This window comes from Lissotriton helveticus, chromosome 6 (assembly GCF_964261635.1).
Source record: "Lissotriton helveticus chromosome 6, aLisHel1.1, whole genome shotgun sequence".
NCBI lineage: Eukaryota > Metazoa > Chordata > Amphibia > Caudata > Salamandridae > Lissotriton > Lissotriton helveticus.
Genome location: NC_136067.1, coordinates 4,859,470 through 4,877,507, shown reverse-complemented (window position 1 = coordinate 4,877,507; position 18,038 = coordinate 4,859,470). Strand labels below are relative to the sequence as shown.

Below are 18,038 nucleotides of genomic sequence, written 5' to 3'. Positions count from 1 at the left end.
TCCAAAACTCTGAACCCATACCTTTGAGGGCCAGAAGCCTTACACTCCAAGATACCAAAACTCTGAATCCATACCTTTGAGAGCCAGAAGCCTTACACTCCAGGCGACCAACACTCTGAATCCATACCTTTGAGAGCCAGAAGCCTTACACTCCAGGGGACCAACACTCTGAATCCATACCTTTGAGGGCCAGAAGCCTTACACTGCAGGGCACCTAAACTCTGAATCTATACCTTTGAGGGCCAGAAGCCTTACACTCCAGGCTCCAAAACTCTGAACCCATACCTTTGAGGGCCAGAAGCCTTACACTCCAGGCTCCAAAACTCTGAATCCATACCTTTGAGGGCCAGAAGCCTTACACTCCAGGGCACCAACACTCTGAATCCATACCTTTGAGGGCCAGAAGCCTTACACTCCAGGCACCAACACTCTGAATCCATACCTTTGGGGGCAGGAATCCTTACACTCCAGGGTACCCAAACTCTGAATCCATACCTTTGAGGGCAGGAAGCCTCACACTCCAGGTGCCAACACTCTGAATCCATACCTTTGAGGGCAGGAATCCTTACACTCCAGGGGACCAAAACTCTGAATCCATACCTTTGAGGGCCAGAAGCCTTACACTCCAAGATACCAAAACTCTGAATCCATACCTTTGAGAGCCAGAAGCCTTACACTCCAGGCGACCAACACTCTGAATCCATACCTTTGAGGGCCAGAAGCCTCACACTCCAGAACACCAACACTCTGAATCCATACCTTTGAGGGCAGGAAGCCTTACACTCCAGGCTCCAAAACTCTGAACCCATACCTTTGAGGGCCAGAAGCCTTACACTCCAGGGCACCAACACTCTGAATCCATACCTTTGAGGGCAGGAAGCCTTACACTCCAGGCTCCAAAACTCTGAACCCATACCTTTGAGGGCCAGAAGCCTTACACTCCAGGGCACCAACACTCTGAATCCATACCTTTGAGGGCAGGAAGCCTTACACTCCAGGCTCCAAAACTCTGAATCCATACCTTTGAGGGCAGGAAGCCTTACACTCCAGGGCAACAAAACTCTGAATCCATACCTTTGAGGGCAGGAAGCCTCACACTCCAGGGCACCAACACTCTGAATCCATACCTTTGAGGGCAGGAATCCTTACACTCCAGGGGACCAAAACTCTGAATCCATACCTTTGAGGGCCAGAAGCCTTACACTCCAAGATACCAAAACTCTGAATCCATACCTTTGAGAGCCAGAAGCCTTACACTCCAGGGCACCAACACTCTGAATCCATACCTTTGAGGGCAGGAAGCCTTACACTCCAGGCTCCAAAACTCTGAATCCATACCTTTGAGGGCCAGAAGCCTTACACTCCAGGGCACCAACACTCTGAATCCATACCTTTGAGAGCCAGAAGCCTTACACTCCAGGGGACCAACACTCTGAATCCATACCTTTGAGGGCCAGAAGCCTTACACTCCAGGGCACCAACACTCTGAATCCATACCTTTGAGAGCCAGAAGCCTTACACTCCAGGGCACCAACACTCTGAATCCATACCTTTGAGGGCCAGAAGCCTCACACTCCAGAACACCAACACTCTGAATCCATACCTTTGAGGGCAGGAAGCCTTACACTCCAGGGTACCAACACTCTGAATCCATACCTTTGAGGGCCAGAGGCCTTACACTCCAGGGTACCCAAACTCTGAATCCATACCTTTGAGGGCAGGAATCCTTACACTCCAGGGTACCCAAACTCTGAATCCATACCTTTGAGGGCCAGAAGCCTTACACTCCAGGGCACCAACACTCTGAATCCATACCTTTGAGAGCCAGAAGCCTTACACTCCAGGGCACCAATACTCTGAATCCATACCTTTGAGGGCCAGAAGCCTCACACTCCAGGGTACCAACACTCTGAATCCATACCTTTGAGGGCCAGAAGCCTTACACTCCAGGGTACCAACACTCTGAATCCATACCTTTGAGGGCCAGAGGCCTTACACTCCAGGGTACCCAAACTCTGAATCCATACCTTTGAGGGCAGGAATCCTTACACTCCAGGGTACCCAAACTCTGAATCCATACCTTTGGGGGCAGGAGGCCTTACACTCCAGGGTACCAACACTCTGAATCCATACCTTTGAGGGCCAGAAGCCTTACACTCAAAGGCACCAACACTCTGAATCCATACCTCTGAGGGCAGGAATCCTTACACTCCAGGGCACCAAAACTCTGAATCCATACCTTTGAGGGCGGGAAGCCTTACACTCCAGGGCACCAACACTCTGAATCCATACCTTTAAGGACAGGAAGCCTTACACTCCAGGGCACCAAAACTCTGAATCCATACCTTTGGGGGCGGGAAGCCTTACACTCCAGGGCACCAAAACTCTGAATCCATACCTTTGGGGGCAGGAGGCCTTACACTCCAGGGCACCAAAACTCTGAATCCATACCTTTGAGGGCAGGAATCCTTACACTCCAGGGTACCCAAACTCTGAATCCATACCTTTGGGGCAGGAATCCTTACACTCCAGTTACCAACACTCTGAATCCATACCTTTGAGAGCCAGAAGCCTTACACTCCAGGGTACCAACACTCTGAATCCATACCTTTGAGGGCCAGACGCCTTACATTCCAGGGCACCAAAACTCTGAATCCATACCTTTGGGGGCAGGAATCCTTACACTCCAGGGTACCCAAACTCTGAATCCATACCTTTGGGGGCAGGAGGCCTTACACTCCAGGGCACCAAAACTCTGAATCCATACCTTTGAGGGCCAGAAGCCTTACACTCCAGGTACCAACACTCTGAATCCATACCTTTGGGGCAGGAATCCTTACACTCCAGGGCACCAAAACTCTGAATCCATACCTTTGGGGGCAGGAATCCTTACACTCCAGGGCACCAAAACTCTGAATCCATACCTTTGAGGGCCAGAAGCCTTACACTCCAGGTGCCAACACTCTGAATCCATACCTTTGGGGGCAGGAAGCCTTACACTGCAGGGTACCTAAACTCTGAATCCATACCTTTGGGGGCCAGAAGCCTTACACTCCAGGCACCAACACGCTGAATCCATACCTTTAAGGACAGGAATCCTTACACTCCAGGGCACCCAAACTCTGAATCCATACCTTTGGGGGCAGGAAGCCTCACACTGCAGGGTACCTAAACTCTGAATCCTTACCACTGAGGGCAGGAAGCCTTACACTCCAGGCGACAAAATTCTGAATCCTCTTCTTTCAGAGCCCGGAGCTTTACGCTCCAGGGAATCAAATCCCAGAATCCTTACCTTTGAGGGCAGGAAGCTTCTGTAGTTCCCGGTTTTTGCTGATGTTAAATCTGGATGAACTTTGCCGCCTCTCTTTCTTTACGATTTGTGGCCCCCCAGAATATTTGATTTTGTTGAGCTGTGTAGGTGGGGGGACGCTGTTGCTAGGTCGCTTGTTTGAGGTCGGCGTCACCTGACAAGTAATTAAAGGCGCAGCGTTAAACAAAGATCACATTGCAGAACCTTTGAAATAAAATCTTTCAAAAGCAGGCATGTAAATAACTCGCTCTTTCAAAATCAGATAAGTTGGTTGATACCTTTACAGCTCAGATGTTCACAAGAAGCTGCATTACAACGTCAGGCCCTCTAGCACGGCTCCACCAAATACTCTATCTGCAATATCTGCATTCAAAACTACGGGGAGTAAGCTGGACAAAGGGGGGGGGCAGCAGCTGCTGGGGGAGTAAGCTGGATGAAGGGGGGAGCAGCAGCTGCTGGGTGAGTAAGCTGGCGGAAGGGGGGCCACCAGCTGCTGGGGGAGTAAGCTGGATGAAGGGGGGCCACCAGCTGCTGGGGGAGTAAGCTGGACGAAGGGGGGGCACCAGCTGCTGGGGTAATAAGCTGGATGAAGGGGGGGGCACCAGCTGCTGGGGAAGTAAGCTGGATGAAGGGGGGCCACCAGCTGCTGGGGGAGTAATATGTTTGAAGGGGGGCCACCAGCGGCTGGGAGAGTAAGCTGGATGAAGGGGGGCCACCAGCTGCTGGGGAAGTAAGCTGGATGAAGGGGGGCCACCAGCTGCTGGGGGAGTAAGCTGGATGAAGGGGGGGGGTCACCAGCTGCTGGGGGAGTAAGCTGGATGAAGGGGGGCCACCAGCTGCTGGGGAAGTAAGCTGGATGAAGGGGGGCCACCAGCTGCTGGGGAAGTAAGCTGGATGAAGGGGGGCCACCAGCTGCTGGGGGAGTAAGCTGGATGAAGGGGGGCCACCAGCTGCTGGGGGAGTAAGCTGGCCGAAGGGGGGCCACCAGCTGCTGGGGGAGTAAGCTGGATGAAGGGGGGGGTCACCAGCTGCTGGGGGAGTAAGCTGGATGAAGGGGGGCCACCAGCTGCTGGGGGAGTAAGCTGGATGAAGGGGGGCCACCAGCTGCTGGGGGAGTAAGCTGGATGAAGGGGGGCCACCAGCTGCTGGGGGAGTAAGCTGGATGAAGGGGGGCCACCAGCTGCTGGGGGAGTAAGCTGGATGAAGGGGGGCCACCAGCTGCTGGGGGAGTAAGCTGGATGAAGGGGGGCCACCAGCTGCTGGGGGAGTAAGCTGGACGAAGGGGGGCCACCAGCTGCTGGGGGAGTAAGCTGGATGAAGGGGGGCCACCAGCTGCTGGGGGAGTAAGCTGGATGAAGGGGGGCCACCAGCTGCTGGGGGAGTATGCTGGACGAAGGGGGGCCACCAGCTGCTGGGGGAGTAAGCTGGACGAAGGGGGGCCACCAGCTGCTGGGGGAGTAAGCTGGATGAAGGGGGGCCACCAGCTGCTGGGGTAGTAAGCTGGATGAAGGGGGGCCACCAGCGGCTGGGGGAGTAAGCCCGCCAGGTTCATGGCAATAGTGACTGGAGGATGCAGCATGAAGGGTGACAGGTTGATGTCCAAGTCGTGTTCGAGCCTGGGAAAGGTCTAGAGCCAGAGGCGGTCTCTACGAACCCATACATGCAGGTAAGGCATTACCATTTTAGTGAAGATAGTCCAGTCAGGACTAATCTCTCCGGGGCTTTCCTCCACCACCCACAGCCCCAATGAGTAGCTTCATATGCCTGCGAAACGACAGGGTTCTCGCTCCCAGCTAGAATCAAGTACCATTTTCATTAGAGTTTTGGGTCCTGGTTATTATTCCGGGTGGGTACAGCCGTTACTGGACACGGGGCGTATCACCCCTACGTATTACCCATCACCGGCGTCACTGAAATTATATCACTCCTGTGTACTACGGAGTACCAGCTTCTCTAGGTGGGCACAGCTGCTCCTGGACTTCACAGCTCATCACTCCTACGTATAACCCACCGCTGCTCCTGGATATCAGGAGATATTGTGAATCACTATTATAGACACTTTACAATCTGCATGGTCCTTGCAATTTAGTTGCAAATGAGATCTCTCTGGAATGTGCACGAGCTACAAGTGACACACAATTTTGTCCTCCTAAATATCAGTCGTTGCTATCCGAACACAGATCTACATCATAACGTGAAATGCCTAAGCTCACTCGATTAAATGGCACTCTACGTTATTCTTTAAAACAAAATCTTTCCTACAAATGAGAGAAATAAGACGCAAATGGCATCACGACAAGACCACGTACAGCATGACAACTGGGATAGTGCGTGTGGCGCTCTTACTGTTAGTGTGAAACATTCCATTAACTTCAGCTCAACGTATCATTCTATATTGCGCCTCATATTACTGCAATAACGGATATGAGAACAGCATGGTAAAGAACGGAAACAGCAGCACCCTTACGGTTACTGTTTCAGATCAGAGTGCTACCGACATGAATGCGGTTCAGCGTCTTGTCAGCAAAAGAGAACGGTCCGTAAATACTCTCCTTACTAGTAGACCCTCTGCCCCAGGTCTACTGCTCAACCTCATCTTCTCATAAGGAGGGAATGCAAAAAGAAAAAAAATCTAAACAAATGGACAGAGGCCTCGTGCTCAGCTCTTCACCGTCCACTCTTTCAGTCTCAGCCTTCCTCTCGATATCTTTTTCACAGACTTTCCTGCTCTTACCTCTGCCTCCCAACTGCCAGCTCCTTTCCAACTCAAGGCCTCCTGATCTCGGCTCTCCCTCGTGGTGTTCTACCTCACACAAAGCCATCAGCATTCGTAGGCGGCCACCTTCGGATCCATCTTGCGAGGGGAATGTTCCATCTGACGCTGCACTCGCCCTCATGGTCTCCTACGTCCTGTGCTGCCACAAGGAGGAGCGTTTTCTACTCAGACCTTTTCAACTTCGCCTTGTGGTTTCCCAGCACTGGAGAGGGACACAGCTTACAACACTTTTTAATAGAAAGAGCCGGTCGCTGAAGCTGGAATGAGAAGGGCTGCTGTGTGGGCCACCCTTTACACACTGCTACAACATTCATCTTTTCCACGTTGAGACCAAGACACGCACCCTTGGAATTCCCACAAAGGAGCATAGCTCAGCGCTCACAACCCATTATTAAAAAATGTAGGGGATGGACCTGAGGCCAGATGTTTAGATCTACGGAATAAGAGGTCTTACCACACAACAGTCAGATGAAGTTCATTTCTTATTGCAGAATTAACTGCATTCAGTCACATTTAACTAGAGTTGGATTTTCCACTCTTAGCATCCCAATATTCTGCCATTTGTACTTAATCCCTGGTGGAACCCTTGTACATGGCTTTCTTTTTAGATTTTCTTAGCTACTTGCAGCTTGATCAATCCGGACTTCCTTTTGAATTACAAAAGTTAGTTTGCATCATTATGTTTTCAACTGCCTTCCACTGTAATATTAATATAATACTAATGTGATACTAATTATTGCAAGCAAGAGTTACACCTGGGAGTAAATGTAATAAGTAGAAGACTGAACTACGGGTACACCAATAAACCGAACAGATACAGGACTGCGCTTACATAATAAAAACTTCACACACCTCTACAAGCGAGAAGAGCTCTGCCTCTACCCACACGTCTCATGAACACACACCCTCTCCACTACCCAGCCCCTCGTCACCTTCCCACCCGGGTACAGTTTCTACCTACCTCACTACCCAAGTATCATCTCATCCTTACTCTCAAGCTTTCCCAGCGCCACCTCAGGTTCTCAGAGTTAGTTTTCCTCCCGTCTCTTAGTTTCCATCTTTGGTAATCCACCTCCATCACTTTACACCAGCGAGTAGCGCTCTTCCACCTCAGTTCCTTGACTTTACTGAGCAGTCTCATGCACGATGAGATGCACCAGCCACAGATCTACAGACAGAGCAGCCTGGACAACTGATAAATGATCTCAAGCCAGGCTCCAGATGAAGGCATCATTGATACGCGTGCGTTTGAAGGATTTCACTGGAAGCCCAAGAGGCGATGCAATCTGAACTGTATGTGCTGTCCTATCAGCTGACTTCTGTATGGGTCACTCATGCCCATTTACCATAACAATTAGGTTTTAAAAATGTACACAATTATGTCACAAAAACTAGAGATGATGGATGTTGAGTCAGGCATGTCTATCCTTCTCCCTGCCCTTATTGAACCACCATGTTTCATGCATTTAACCTTTTCTTCGTAACACGGTCTCCCAATATCCATAGTGATTAGGAGATTCACCTACTTTCCATCCATCCCCGACGGCTCTAGCGCAGCGCGTCCACGATACGCGTATCCAAGATGCAAGGCGTCCCAGCGAGGAGCTTAGCCCCGCCTGGTCACCTTGCTAAGCTGCAGCAGGATTTGATGGGAGAATGCTGGATGCCCCTGCTCGCTCTTCCGACAAGCTTTTAATTTGCACTTAGTATCAAGGTCTGTTCGATGATGTAGAGCACGGCTCAGAGTGTTTCAAATCCTACCACAGAATATCGAGCAATTACTGGGGACTGAGTTAAAGGCGAGCTACATGGAAAATCGCCAAACCACTCATGAGCTCTGCGTCTCCTACACCATCCCGGACAAAGATAAATGGATCAGGGGCTTCAATATCACGTGAAGAGCACCGTCTGTGGCACATGACACATGTGGGGCCTGGAGGGCAGCAGTGTATGCAGAGGTGTAGAACACAAGGTCACTTCAGTGCTGTAACCGCTGCAGAAGGGCTGCATACATGATCTCATGAAGCCAACAGCTGCCAGCCCGGTGTGGTGTGAGAGCAAGTCCCATTGAGGTCATCAAGAGATAGGAGGATCCGATTGTACACCTGTTAGAAATGTGATCCCCGGTTCGCCAGGGCTTGCGCCAAAGTCAGTCAGAGACCACCATTTCCACGTCAGGGCAAGGGAGTTGCACACCAAGATAACCCATGCTCACGCCCTTGGTAACGTGACACGAGCAGTAAGGCTTAACCCGGAGGTAATGTGAGTTAAGCGTTTGCGCGCGCACCCCAGCAACAACACCCAAGGCCCACCACAAAGGAAACTCCACACAAGGTTATGTATATAAATAGCCTTTGTATTACACCAAAACACATTAGATAAAAACACACACTTTAAAATGTGCCAACAGGCACGGGCAGAATTTACAGGGGATATGTACAAGACAGGGCAACCTGGACCACTGTCAGGAATATGCACATGTAGATTTTAGAATATTTGTAGAAATAGCACTTGGTAGAACATAGAATGATAAGCACTGTAACACACAATAGGAAATAGAGCACACAACCAGTAACTACTGGTAACAGGTAAGTGCCACCTACGTAACTCTAACCACCTTAGGAGAATGTCACGCAGGGAACCAGGACCTCACTAGTAACACTTGTACTAAAAAGAACAACCACCTAAGTATCACTATACATGTAGGGGTGTAGGAATGAAAGCATAACACATGATGCATAGAAAAACATTCGGAGGTGTAGGAGAAAAGCACATGACGCATAAAAACATTCAGAGGTGCAGCACAGAACACAATTGCGCAGAAATCACATTAGGCCACAACATATAGCTGTCCCTAGGCCAACTGGCCTCTCTGGGGCTGAAATGCCCTATGTCCCAAGTCAGGGCAGGCTGCAGGTAGCCAAAGAAGAAACTTAAACGTGGCAGCTGCCCACTAAGTGCTGGGCAGCTGTAGTAGGGAGCCCGCTCTCTGCGGGGCTGCTAAACAAACAATCAATGGGGCCAAGAACCACCTGTGAGCCTTGCAGGCTCGGTGGCCACAACACTATGCCCCTGCGAGCCTCGGGGGCTCTGATCAATGCTGCCACCACTGGGGGAGCGGCCCGCTGCCAGCTGGGGCTGCTCTACCACCAGGAATGCCAGTGATCGTTGGAGCCTCGTGGGCTCGGAGAAAAATGCCCCCGTGATGCTGGAGCCTCGTGGGCTCTAAATAAAGAATGGCCGGAACGTTGGAGCCCCACTCGGGGGACTCGAAATGCCAAAATGCACCCCAAGAGCCTCGGGGCTCAAAATAGCATATGCTCCCTCATGACGATGGATCCTTTCAGGCTCAGAACAAATAACTGCCCGGGCCCCCACGGGGCCTTTAAAGAACAATGGTGCCCCCGTCACTGGTGTCCTCCCTCTCCGGGGGACTTGCGAACAATCGCCCCCTGCTCCACTCACTGGTGTCGGGCGGGGACGGGAAACACGGCCGATGTGCCTCTTCAAACAGCACGGGGCTCTCCTTCAACTCCGGAGCCCCGCCTGCATTTTCAGCTGCTCAGTGGGGCCACTCTGGGGAGATGCACTGGCGGGGTGCGTGGCCTCACTCTACCCCCCCAGCCGGCTTTCACTCACCGGCTTTCTTCGGTGGAGAGGGCTCCTCTCCTCTGCGCTCGTCGGGGCACTCTGGGGCTCCCCTTCACATCGGGACCTCGCTGACTGCGGCGGGAGACACTGCCGGTCTCCCTCTCCACACGGGGGCCGGTGATGCCCAGCACAGCTCAGAGCCAGGTCACAGGGCCCTCCTAGGCAGGGAGGCAATCCCCAGTGGCGGTCCTCCTGGCGCCCAGCAGCAGCAGCAGCAGCCCCCCTCTGTAAAGGATTCAAGAAGAGAACATTTTGCAAGGGGGCACAGCCCCTTTTTAGGTTTCACCTTGCCGAAAGCTGCGCAGCAGACTTTCGCGCAGAGCGAAAACTTTTGAGAAGAGTATGGTGCCTTTGTCACGCCTCTCACTTACATTGGCTAGCTCCATAAATGGAGGCTAGCCATTGGAAGTGAGATCTGTTAGTCATGGTCCGAGGCGATTCGTGGGCGTTCCGGCGATGTTTTTCTCATCCTGCCCCTTTTAGCACGTCAAGCGGCTGTGGGCGTGTGTTTTTTTTTTTTTCCTCCTGATATTTTTGTCTTTTTGGAAGTGCCTTTAGCCAGAGTGGTCGGCGAGATTTAAGTTGCCAGGAAGTTGTTGTTGTTTGCAATCAGTTAAGCAGCATTTTGTTTATAATTTGTTTGCATGTGTATCCCGTCTCATGTCGTCTTGCTTTTTGTACGTGTACCCCGTCTCATGTCGTCTCCCTGTTTGTTTACGTCTTTGTGTGTGTCTTTGCTGTGGTCTCTACATGCCCTTTGTTGTGAATGTTTCTCTTTGTTTTGAACACATGCCCCGTGTTTGTACGTGTACCCCGTCCGCTGTCCAAGTGTGCCCGTTAACCCGCCCCCCCTCCCGCTGTCCTTGTGCCCGTTCCCGCCCCCCCTCCCGCTGTCCGTTCAACTCATGTTGCTGTGTGTGTCCGATACAGAGAGAGCCCGTTAAGTCCCTGGTTTATGCATGCCGAATAGTGCACTGTGCCCCTGTGTGCTTGCATGTGCCGTTGTATGCGGGAATTTTGTTGCTTGTGTCCAGAGCAGAGAGACCCCGTCCCTGGTTCATGCGTGCCGAATAGTCACTGTGCCCCTGTGTGCTTGCCTGTGCTGTTGAGTGCGAGCATGTTGCTGTGTGTGTCCGGGCAGAGAGACCCCGTCCCTGGTTTGTGCGTGCCGAATAGTCACTGTGCCCCTGTGTGCTTGCCTGTGCTGTTGAGTGCAAGCATGTTGCTATGTGTGTCCGAGCAGAGAGAGCCCCATCCCTGGTTTGCCCGAGCCCATGTTAGTGGACGTCAAGGCTGCAGGCGCACGGCCCTGTTTCGCCTCGCACTAAGGAGCCGGTTGCCAGTCCTCAGCAAAGTGGCCTGGGGGGGTTGCAGGTGGTTTTGTTTTGTAAGCAGGAGTGTTTTCTTCCAAAAAGGAACCTGCTGCTGCGTCCGAGGGCCCTGGTAATGAGATGTACGCCTCAGCAAAGTTTCCCCTGCAGCTGCCGCTTTAGAAAAGTGCTGATGTTGCGATCCTTTGAAGGTGTGTTGCCTGTGGGTGTATTTGGACTAATCTCCCAGTCCAGCTAAGGGCCCCTCTGCATGTTGAGCCTTCTTGCCCATTCATCTCCTTCCTCGCACCGCATCCCACCTGCTGACAGGGCGCTGATGGCCTACCTAATGCTCGAGTGACCTAGCATTGCCAAAAAATTATGGATTACTTAAACAGTTCGCGCACAGGAAGAAAAAGACTGCAAATCCCAGAATGCTTTGAGATGTAAACGTGTGCCCATGTTTCTCTTTTAAATCTCTCTTGGCAGTGGTTTACCTGAAAGCTCTGATGACATGCACTTGAATTCAAAAAGTGAGGGTGTATGTGGGGGCTTTTTAATTCAGGAAGGCCATGGCAGACAGGAGTTACTGGGCCAAGATTGTGACACTCTGAGCTTTTACCACCAATTGAGCCCAAATGTGAGCACTGTAGTGTCTTGGTGTTATGAGCATTAGGGCTCTCGTGGTTGAGAGAGGACTTGAAACAGGAATTAATAAGCTGCTGGAGCGCACAATGACTCGTAGTGCAGGCTGACTTGTCTCCAAATGCTTACATAGATTAATGCCACCCACCTTCTGTTTGGCACCCATTTTGTCGATATCAGAAAGATGACAGTAAAGCTTTTGGGGTATAGACCCTGTTGGTGGGCTCTGTCCAGGTAGAGACGTGAAACGTGGGAACAGCATTGGCACATCAAAGTCATTTATAGGAAGCATTATAGTAGCAGGACGACGATAAAAGGATGTCGATAGCAAAATAATGTATCCAGGCAAAAGCAATGTAGATAAACTGGCAAAAACTTAGTATAACAGTATGCAAACACAGGTAAAAGAAAATAGTATAACCTGAATGTTGGAGTTGATGTCTGCCTGACAGGCAGACATCAACTCCAACATTCAGCTTTGGGAACCATCATAATCTTTTTAACTTTTCCCTAAATATTAGAAACTACAATAATTGTTTACTGTACTCTCTTTTTTTATTCTTTTTCTATATAATTCTCGCATTTGATTGAACATGTTTATCAACTTTTATCAATGTTATTAAATTTTATATGTGATCATAATTATACTATTTTCTTTTACCTGTGTTTGCATACTGTTATACTAAGTTTTTGCCAGTTATCTACATTGCTTTTGCCTGGATACTTTATTTTGCTATCGATTGCTTTGCCCTGATCCAGGAATCGGATTTCATTCAGGGGGTCCCTGTTTAACGCCTCGATAAAAGGATGTGTGCCTGTCTCTAATGATACGGCAGCCGGGTTTGCTGCATTGGTATCACATATATCGACAGTTGTTTATCTGTGCAGCGCCAGAGATGCAGGGCGGTGGCTGGGATGTGGCACTCTTCTGTGGGCATTGATGCAGCACATGTAAGCGCGTGTAGAGTAGGGCGGTGTGCGGGGCATCGACCCCGACACAATGGATTGTGTACTTTTAAGATGTATGTATGGTGCGGTCTGGGTGTGTGTGTGTGTGGCTCTGGGTGTGTGTGTGACTCTGGGTGGGTGTGTGTGGCTCTGTGTGTGTGTGTGTGTGTGGCTCTGGGTGTGTGTGTGTGGCTCTGGGTGTGTGTGTGTGGCTCTGGGTGTGTGTGTGTGTGTGTGGCTCTGGGTGTGTGTGGCTCTGGGTGTGTGTGTGGCTCTGGGTGTGTGTGTGGCTCTGGGTGTGTGTGTGGCTCTGGGTGTGTGTGTGTGGCTCTGGGTGTGTGTGGCTCTGGGTGTGTGTGGCTCTGGGTGTGTGTGGCTCTGGGTGTGTGTGGCTCTGGGTGTGTGTGTGTGTGGCTCTGGGTGTGTGTGGCTCTGGGTGTGTGTGGCTCTGGGTGTGTGTGGCTCTGGGTGTGTGTGGCTCTGGGTGTGTGTGGCTCTGGGTGTGTGTGGCTCTGGGTGTGTGTGGCTCTGGGTGTGTGTGGCTCTGGGTGTGTGTGGCTCTGGGTGTGTGTGGCTCTGGGTGTGTGTGGCTCTGGGTGTGTGTGGCTCTGGGTGTGTGTGGCTCTGGGTGTGTGTGGCTCTGGGTGTGTGTGGCTCTGGGTGTGTGTGGCTCTGGGTGTGTGTGGCTCTGGGTGTGTGTGGCTCTGGGTGTGTGTGGCTCTGGGTGTGTGTGGCTCTGGGTGTGTGTGTGTGTGGCTCTGTGTGTGCGTGTGTCTCTGGGTGTGTGTGTGTGCGTGTGCGTGTGCGTGTGGGGGGCTCTGGGTGTGTGTGTGGGTGTGTGTGTGTGTGTGTGGGGCTCTGGGTGTGTGTGTGTGTGGCTCTGGGTGTGTGTGGCTCTTGGTGTGTGTGTGGCTCTGGGTGTGTGTGTGTGGTAGTAATTGCTGTCTGCTGAGCTCGTCCGTAGCGTACAATAGGTCTCACATTTGCGAGAGATTAAGCTAACGGCAATGTAAATGACAATGCCATTTATTTATCTGTTTTCAAAACCAACACAAATACAAAATTTGTCATTTACAATGCCAATAGCTCTAACTTTTCCAAAGGCAAAACCATTGCATTGTAAATGCTTGTTATACATTAATTCCCTTTGTCTCAGGGTGCAGGGTGGGGGGAAAAACCAGTCGCAGCTGGTTTAAGAGTACTTTGTTTTCCTCAGCCACCCTTTCCATTCACTAGGCAGGCTAGGGTCATTAGACGCACCACAGGGGGCGGAGCCAGCATTGTGTGGGGAAAGCCCAGCCCTATTCAGGTCCCAGGTGCACCACTCCTTCACATCAGCATGCTAATCTTCACTCTCACCACCGGGGCAGACCCATCCAGACTCCTGGAGCCAGGCTCGCCAGCCAGCTCCAGCCAATCACACGCCAGCACACTCACTGCACACGCACACCCATGTCTAGAAGTGGCACTTCCACACTAGACAGAAAGACGCCGCATACATCATTGCGCAGCATTCAAACACACAAGTCCGCACATACCAGACTCAAGCCTACACACCCCACGTATCCGGAACTATCAGGGACCCATGCATTCCTATGGGAGGGCAGGCCTATCACCACACGCACTCAGAGTGCGCACGCACTTTCCACTGGGACACAGTGAAAGTGCACAGAAACCAAGAATCACCATCCCCAAGTCACATACAAAAAGCAAAAAGTTCAGGGGTGAACCTGCCGGAAGGGCCAAGTCCAACAACACCCCAGATCTTACACCCTCAGTTTACACACCTTAAACCCCACACATCCTTTTTCCAACAGTAGCCCTCATATGCACTCGCACTTTCTTCGTTCCCTCTCATAAACACTCAATCAAACAATTGAGATTCTTATAAAGCGCAACTACTCACCCGTGAGGGTCTCAATGCGCACTCCTTTCCCAGACCTTGCCCTATTGCTGCAGCCCCAGTCCTCACATGCACTCATTTCTTATTTTCCTCTTATACACACGTCTTCTGTAGACCTTGCTGCAGCTCCGGCCCCCACATGCACACTTGCTTTCTTCTTTCCCTCTTAAACGCACTGTGGGGTGCTGGCTCTTTATATGGTATAACAAAAAGAGGTATACCGTGCATAGACTCCAAGTATTCCTTTTCTAGTGGACCGGGGCTTGGTCAAGCAATCCCAAGGTGCTCTTCAAGAGGTTAGTGTGGTCGAGCAGCCTTCGGCCTATCAGAGAGGAGTGTTAGACATCTGCAAATATACACAATAGTCGATAAATGATGCACACAACGCAATAAGGAGATCCACACCTATTTATGAAAATAGCACGCATCCATATACAATAGTTTAGGCATCAGAATCAATACAATCAGCTGTAGGAGAGTAGGGTCACTTTACAACCATCACCATAAGGGTTGTTTGGACTGATACAGGGTGCCCACTAGAGTAGTGAACATCACATATCAGGCCAACTTCTCACATCAGCCAAGTACTTTTTTACAAGAGGAATACGTTTGCATTTAAAAAGTCGCTATGTTGTCCAATGGAAAGAAACACAAGTATGGCATCAGGTACAGTAAAGCGACTTACGAGACCAATCTCCTGGACATGAGAAGAGTAAGGCGCAAGGTCCAAGGCAGCACCAACAGGTCACCTCAGGTGGCACTGGGGCAGCTGGGTGCAGAGGTGCTTTTTAGCGTCGGGTGCCCTATGTTCTCCTTCTGGGGATCGGTCTGGTCAAAAAGAAGCTGCAGGCTTGGACTGGGAAGCCAGTCGGTCTGAACCACTAGGAGGGCTCTGGTCTCACGATGCTTGGGGACACCATCCGTCCTCTTCTCCACGGGCCAGGAGCAAAGGGTGCAGAGGTGCCTTCAGGCATCGGATTTTTTGTCACTGAGAGCACTCGAGGTAGAGTGGGCCAGCACAGACTGCAGGCAGCGACGGGAAGTCAACAGTGGGCACGTCCAGGGTGGGCTGTCTCTGGAGTGTCAAAGGACCACGCTGGCATCGTTGGCCCACTTCAGCTCAGGCAAGGCGGCACGGGTGCAGTGGTGCTTTCCGGTGTTGAGTGTTGGCGGTCCGGAGTCCTCTCAGGTCCCTTTGGGTGCCTGCAGGATGCAGGGAAGCAGCTCTGCTGCTGCATGGGAGTTTTGTGTCTGGGCAGAAGTTCTGGCAGTCCTCCCACGCTTTTAGAGTCACAGCAGCTTGCAGGATGAGTCAACTTTGGTGCAATCGTCAGGAACAGTAGACAGGCTGGCAGGGCTGGCACCAAGTCAGTTGCTTCTTCAACAGTTCTTGCTTTTCAGGGATCCTTGGTCCTTCTTTTGGTCGCAGGATCTGATTTCCTGGTGCCAGGGTTACCCTAAATGCTGAATTTAGCAGGCGTTACGGGTGTGTAGGATAGTAGCCAATAGGCTACCTACCCTTGGGGTCACTATGCCCCCCTATGTGACCACTTCCTGGGGCAGGTGGTCATAACCCTGTCCCAAAATTCCCAATTTTGCAATCACCAATATAGCTAACTTTGAAAAGTCTCCTCCACTGAGATAGCCCACCTTAGTGGTGGCATTAGTGTGAGGGTGGACAAGCCTATCTGACTAGATCATTTTCCTGCCTGTCCAGGTGCCAAATGGCTCTGGACAAAGGGGGTCGGTGTCTTCTCCTGTGAGAGACACCAGAATTACATACCAAAGGCATTGGGCCTCTTTGGAGCTCCCTGGCCCTGGAATGCTAATCCGCAGGTCATCGAGTTGGAGCATAGCAGGCTTGGTTTATGGTCCCCAGAGAGCAAAGGCCTTCGCCCTTGGGAGTCCACAACCCGTCTCTGCAGGCAGGCTGGCGTGAACCAGCCAACATGTAGCTGTGGAACTCGTTTTCACCAGCGTCCAGCAAATGCTTTTAAAATGGCTTCCCTGATCACTCGTCCTGCAGTAATGGAACCGACCAGTAGAGGTGCACATCTGCTCAGGCAGTTAGGCCCTCACATGTAGTATAGCTCACCCTGTCGTAGGGCTGTAAGCTCTGCTACCTATACTGCATGCAGTGTTTGCAGGCATGGCACACAGGCTGTGTGCCATGTCATGTCTTCACTTTAGTCAGCACCAAGCCAGCAGCCTGCAGAGGCAGTTTGCATGAGCTTGATGAGGAGTCCCTTAGGGTGGCGCAATTCATGCTGCCGCCCGTGGGACCCTCTTTAGTACATCGGGACCTAGGTATCAGGGGTACCATTTATTAGGGACTTGGAGGGTACTAAAGTTATCGCCAATTGGGGAAAACAATTGAAGGTTTGGGGAATAAATCTAGCACTGGGCACCTGGTTAGCAGGGACCTATTGCACTTACTGTTGAAATCAGATGACAGGCAAAAAATGGGGAATGACCATGTCAATTAAGAGCCGTTTGCTATACACACTCATTCTCTAGACCTTGCCCTCCTGCTGCAGCTCTGGCTCCCCGTGACACCACTCCGCTCAAGGGCGTCTGACATCAGAATACGCCCATTATATTATTTTTGGCATAATTTGACATCAAACAGCTATTATGTGGTAAGACAAGCAACAGTACTCAACTGTCAGCGGAAAATTGCAGACAGCTTTTTATAGAAAAACATCAGAAGACATGGGATCATGAAGCGCTTCCATTAAACGGAGTGCCCTGATAAAAACAATGAAGTGGCAGAGTCCTGCGCTTTATCAACAGACGCTACAGGCACGGCCCCACACAGGCACAGAGCACCACAAGCACACAACCACACCGGGTGCCCAGTTCCGAAGAGCTCAGTCTAGCCTAGTCTGTGCTTCTCTCATCCTTGCACCAGCACTCAATCGATTTGTGGTTCTTCCAGCTAACCATCGTCCGGCTTGAAGTGCATGCCCATTCACAATAAGTCTTTTCCCTGGCAGAATTGACCATGTTCGCCTCGAGAGAAGGAAAGGTGCCAATGTTTCACATGAAGACTCCCTGGCTTGATGCTGTGTCTTCTGAAACCGTGCCGGCTTCGGCCAGGCTGGACAACTGCCATGCACTACTTGCCAATCCCAGCTCCTTACAGCAGTGAGTCAAGCGATCACAACCACAGTGATCCTAGCGACAGCCTTTTTACACGCGACTAAGTTAAAGACACAAATCCATATACATGGGGTACCAATACCAAACCATACTTTTTCTGTGTCCGCCCCAAACTTACTGAAACATTTCTAGCTATCAGGATACACAGCTCTGCAGCTGAAAACAGTTTTGCAAAGTTTTAGGACTCAGTTTTACTTAATCTGGAGGTTTGTGGGGGCAGTGGGAAATTCTACTTTTGTTTATTATTTATCAGTGTCCTATTGTCTTTTGATACCAGAGCCAGAAAAAAATGATTATCCTGACAAACCACTAACCGTAAACTGTCTTACCGGT

General features: G+C 51.0%; 1 protein-coding gene across 2 annotated transcripts in view; it reads right to left on the bottom strand.

The window, feature by feature from the left end:
- The window catches only part of PPP2R5D (protein phosphatase 2 regulatory subunit B'delta), a 242,482-nt gene that overhangs the window by 150,186 nt on the left and 74,258 nt on the right, over positions 1-18,038 (bottom strand). For both annotated transcript variants that reach the window (XM_078647239.1, XM_078647238.1), the window contains exon 3: positions 3,293-3,464. In XM_078647239.1, the coding sequence (XP_078503365.1) occupies positions 3,293-3,464 (172 nt within the window). The remainder of the gene's footprint in view (positions 1-3,292; positions 3,465-18,038) is intronic.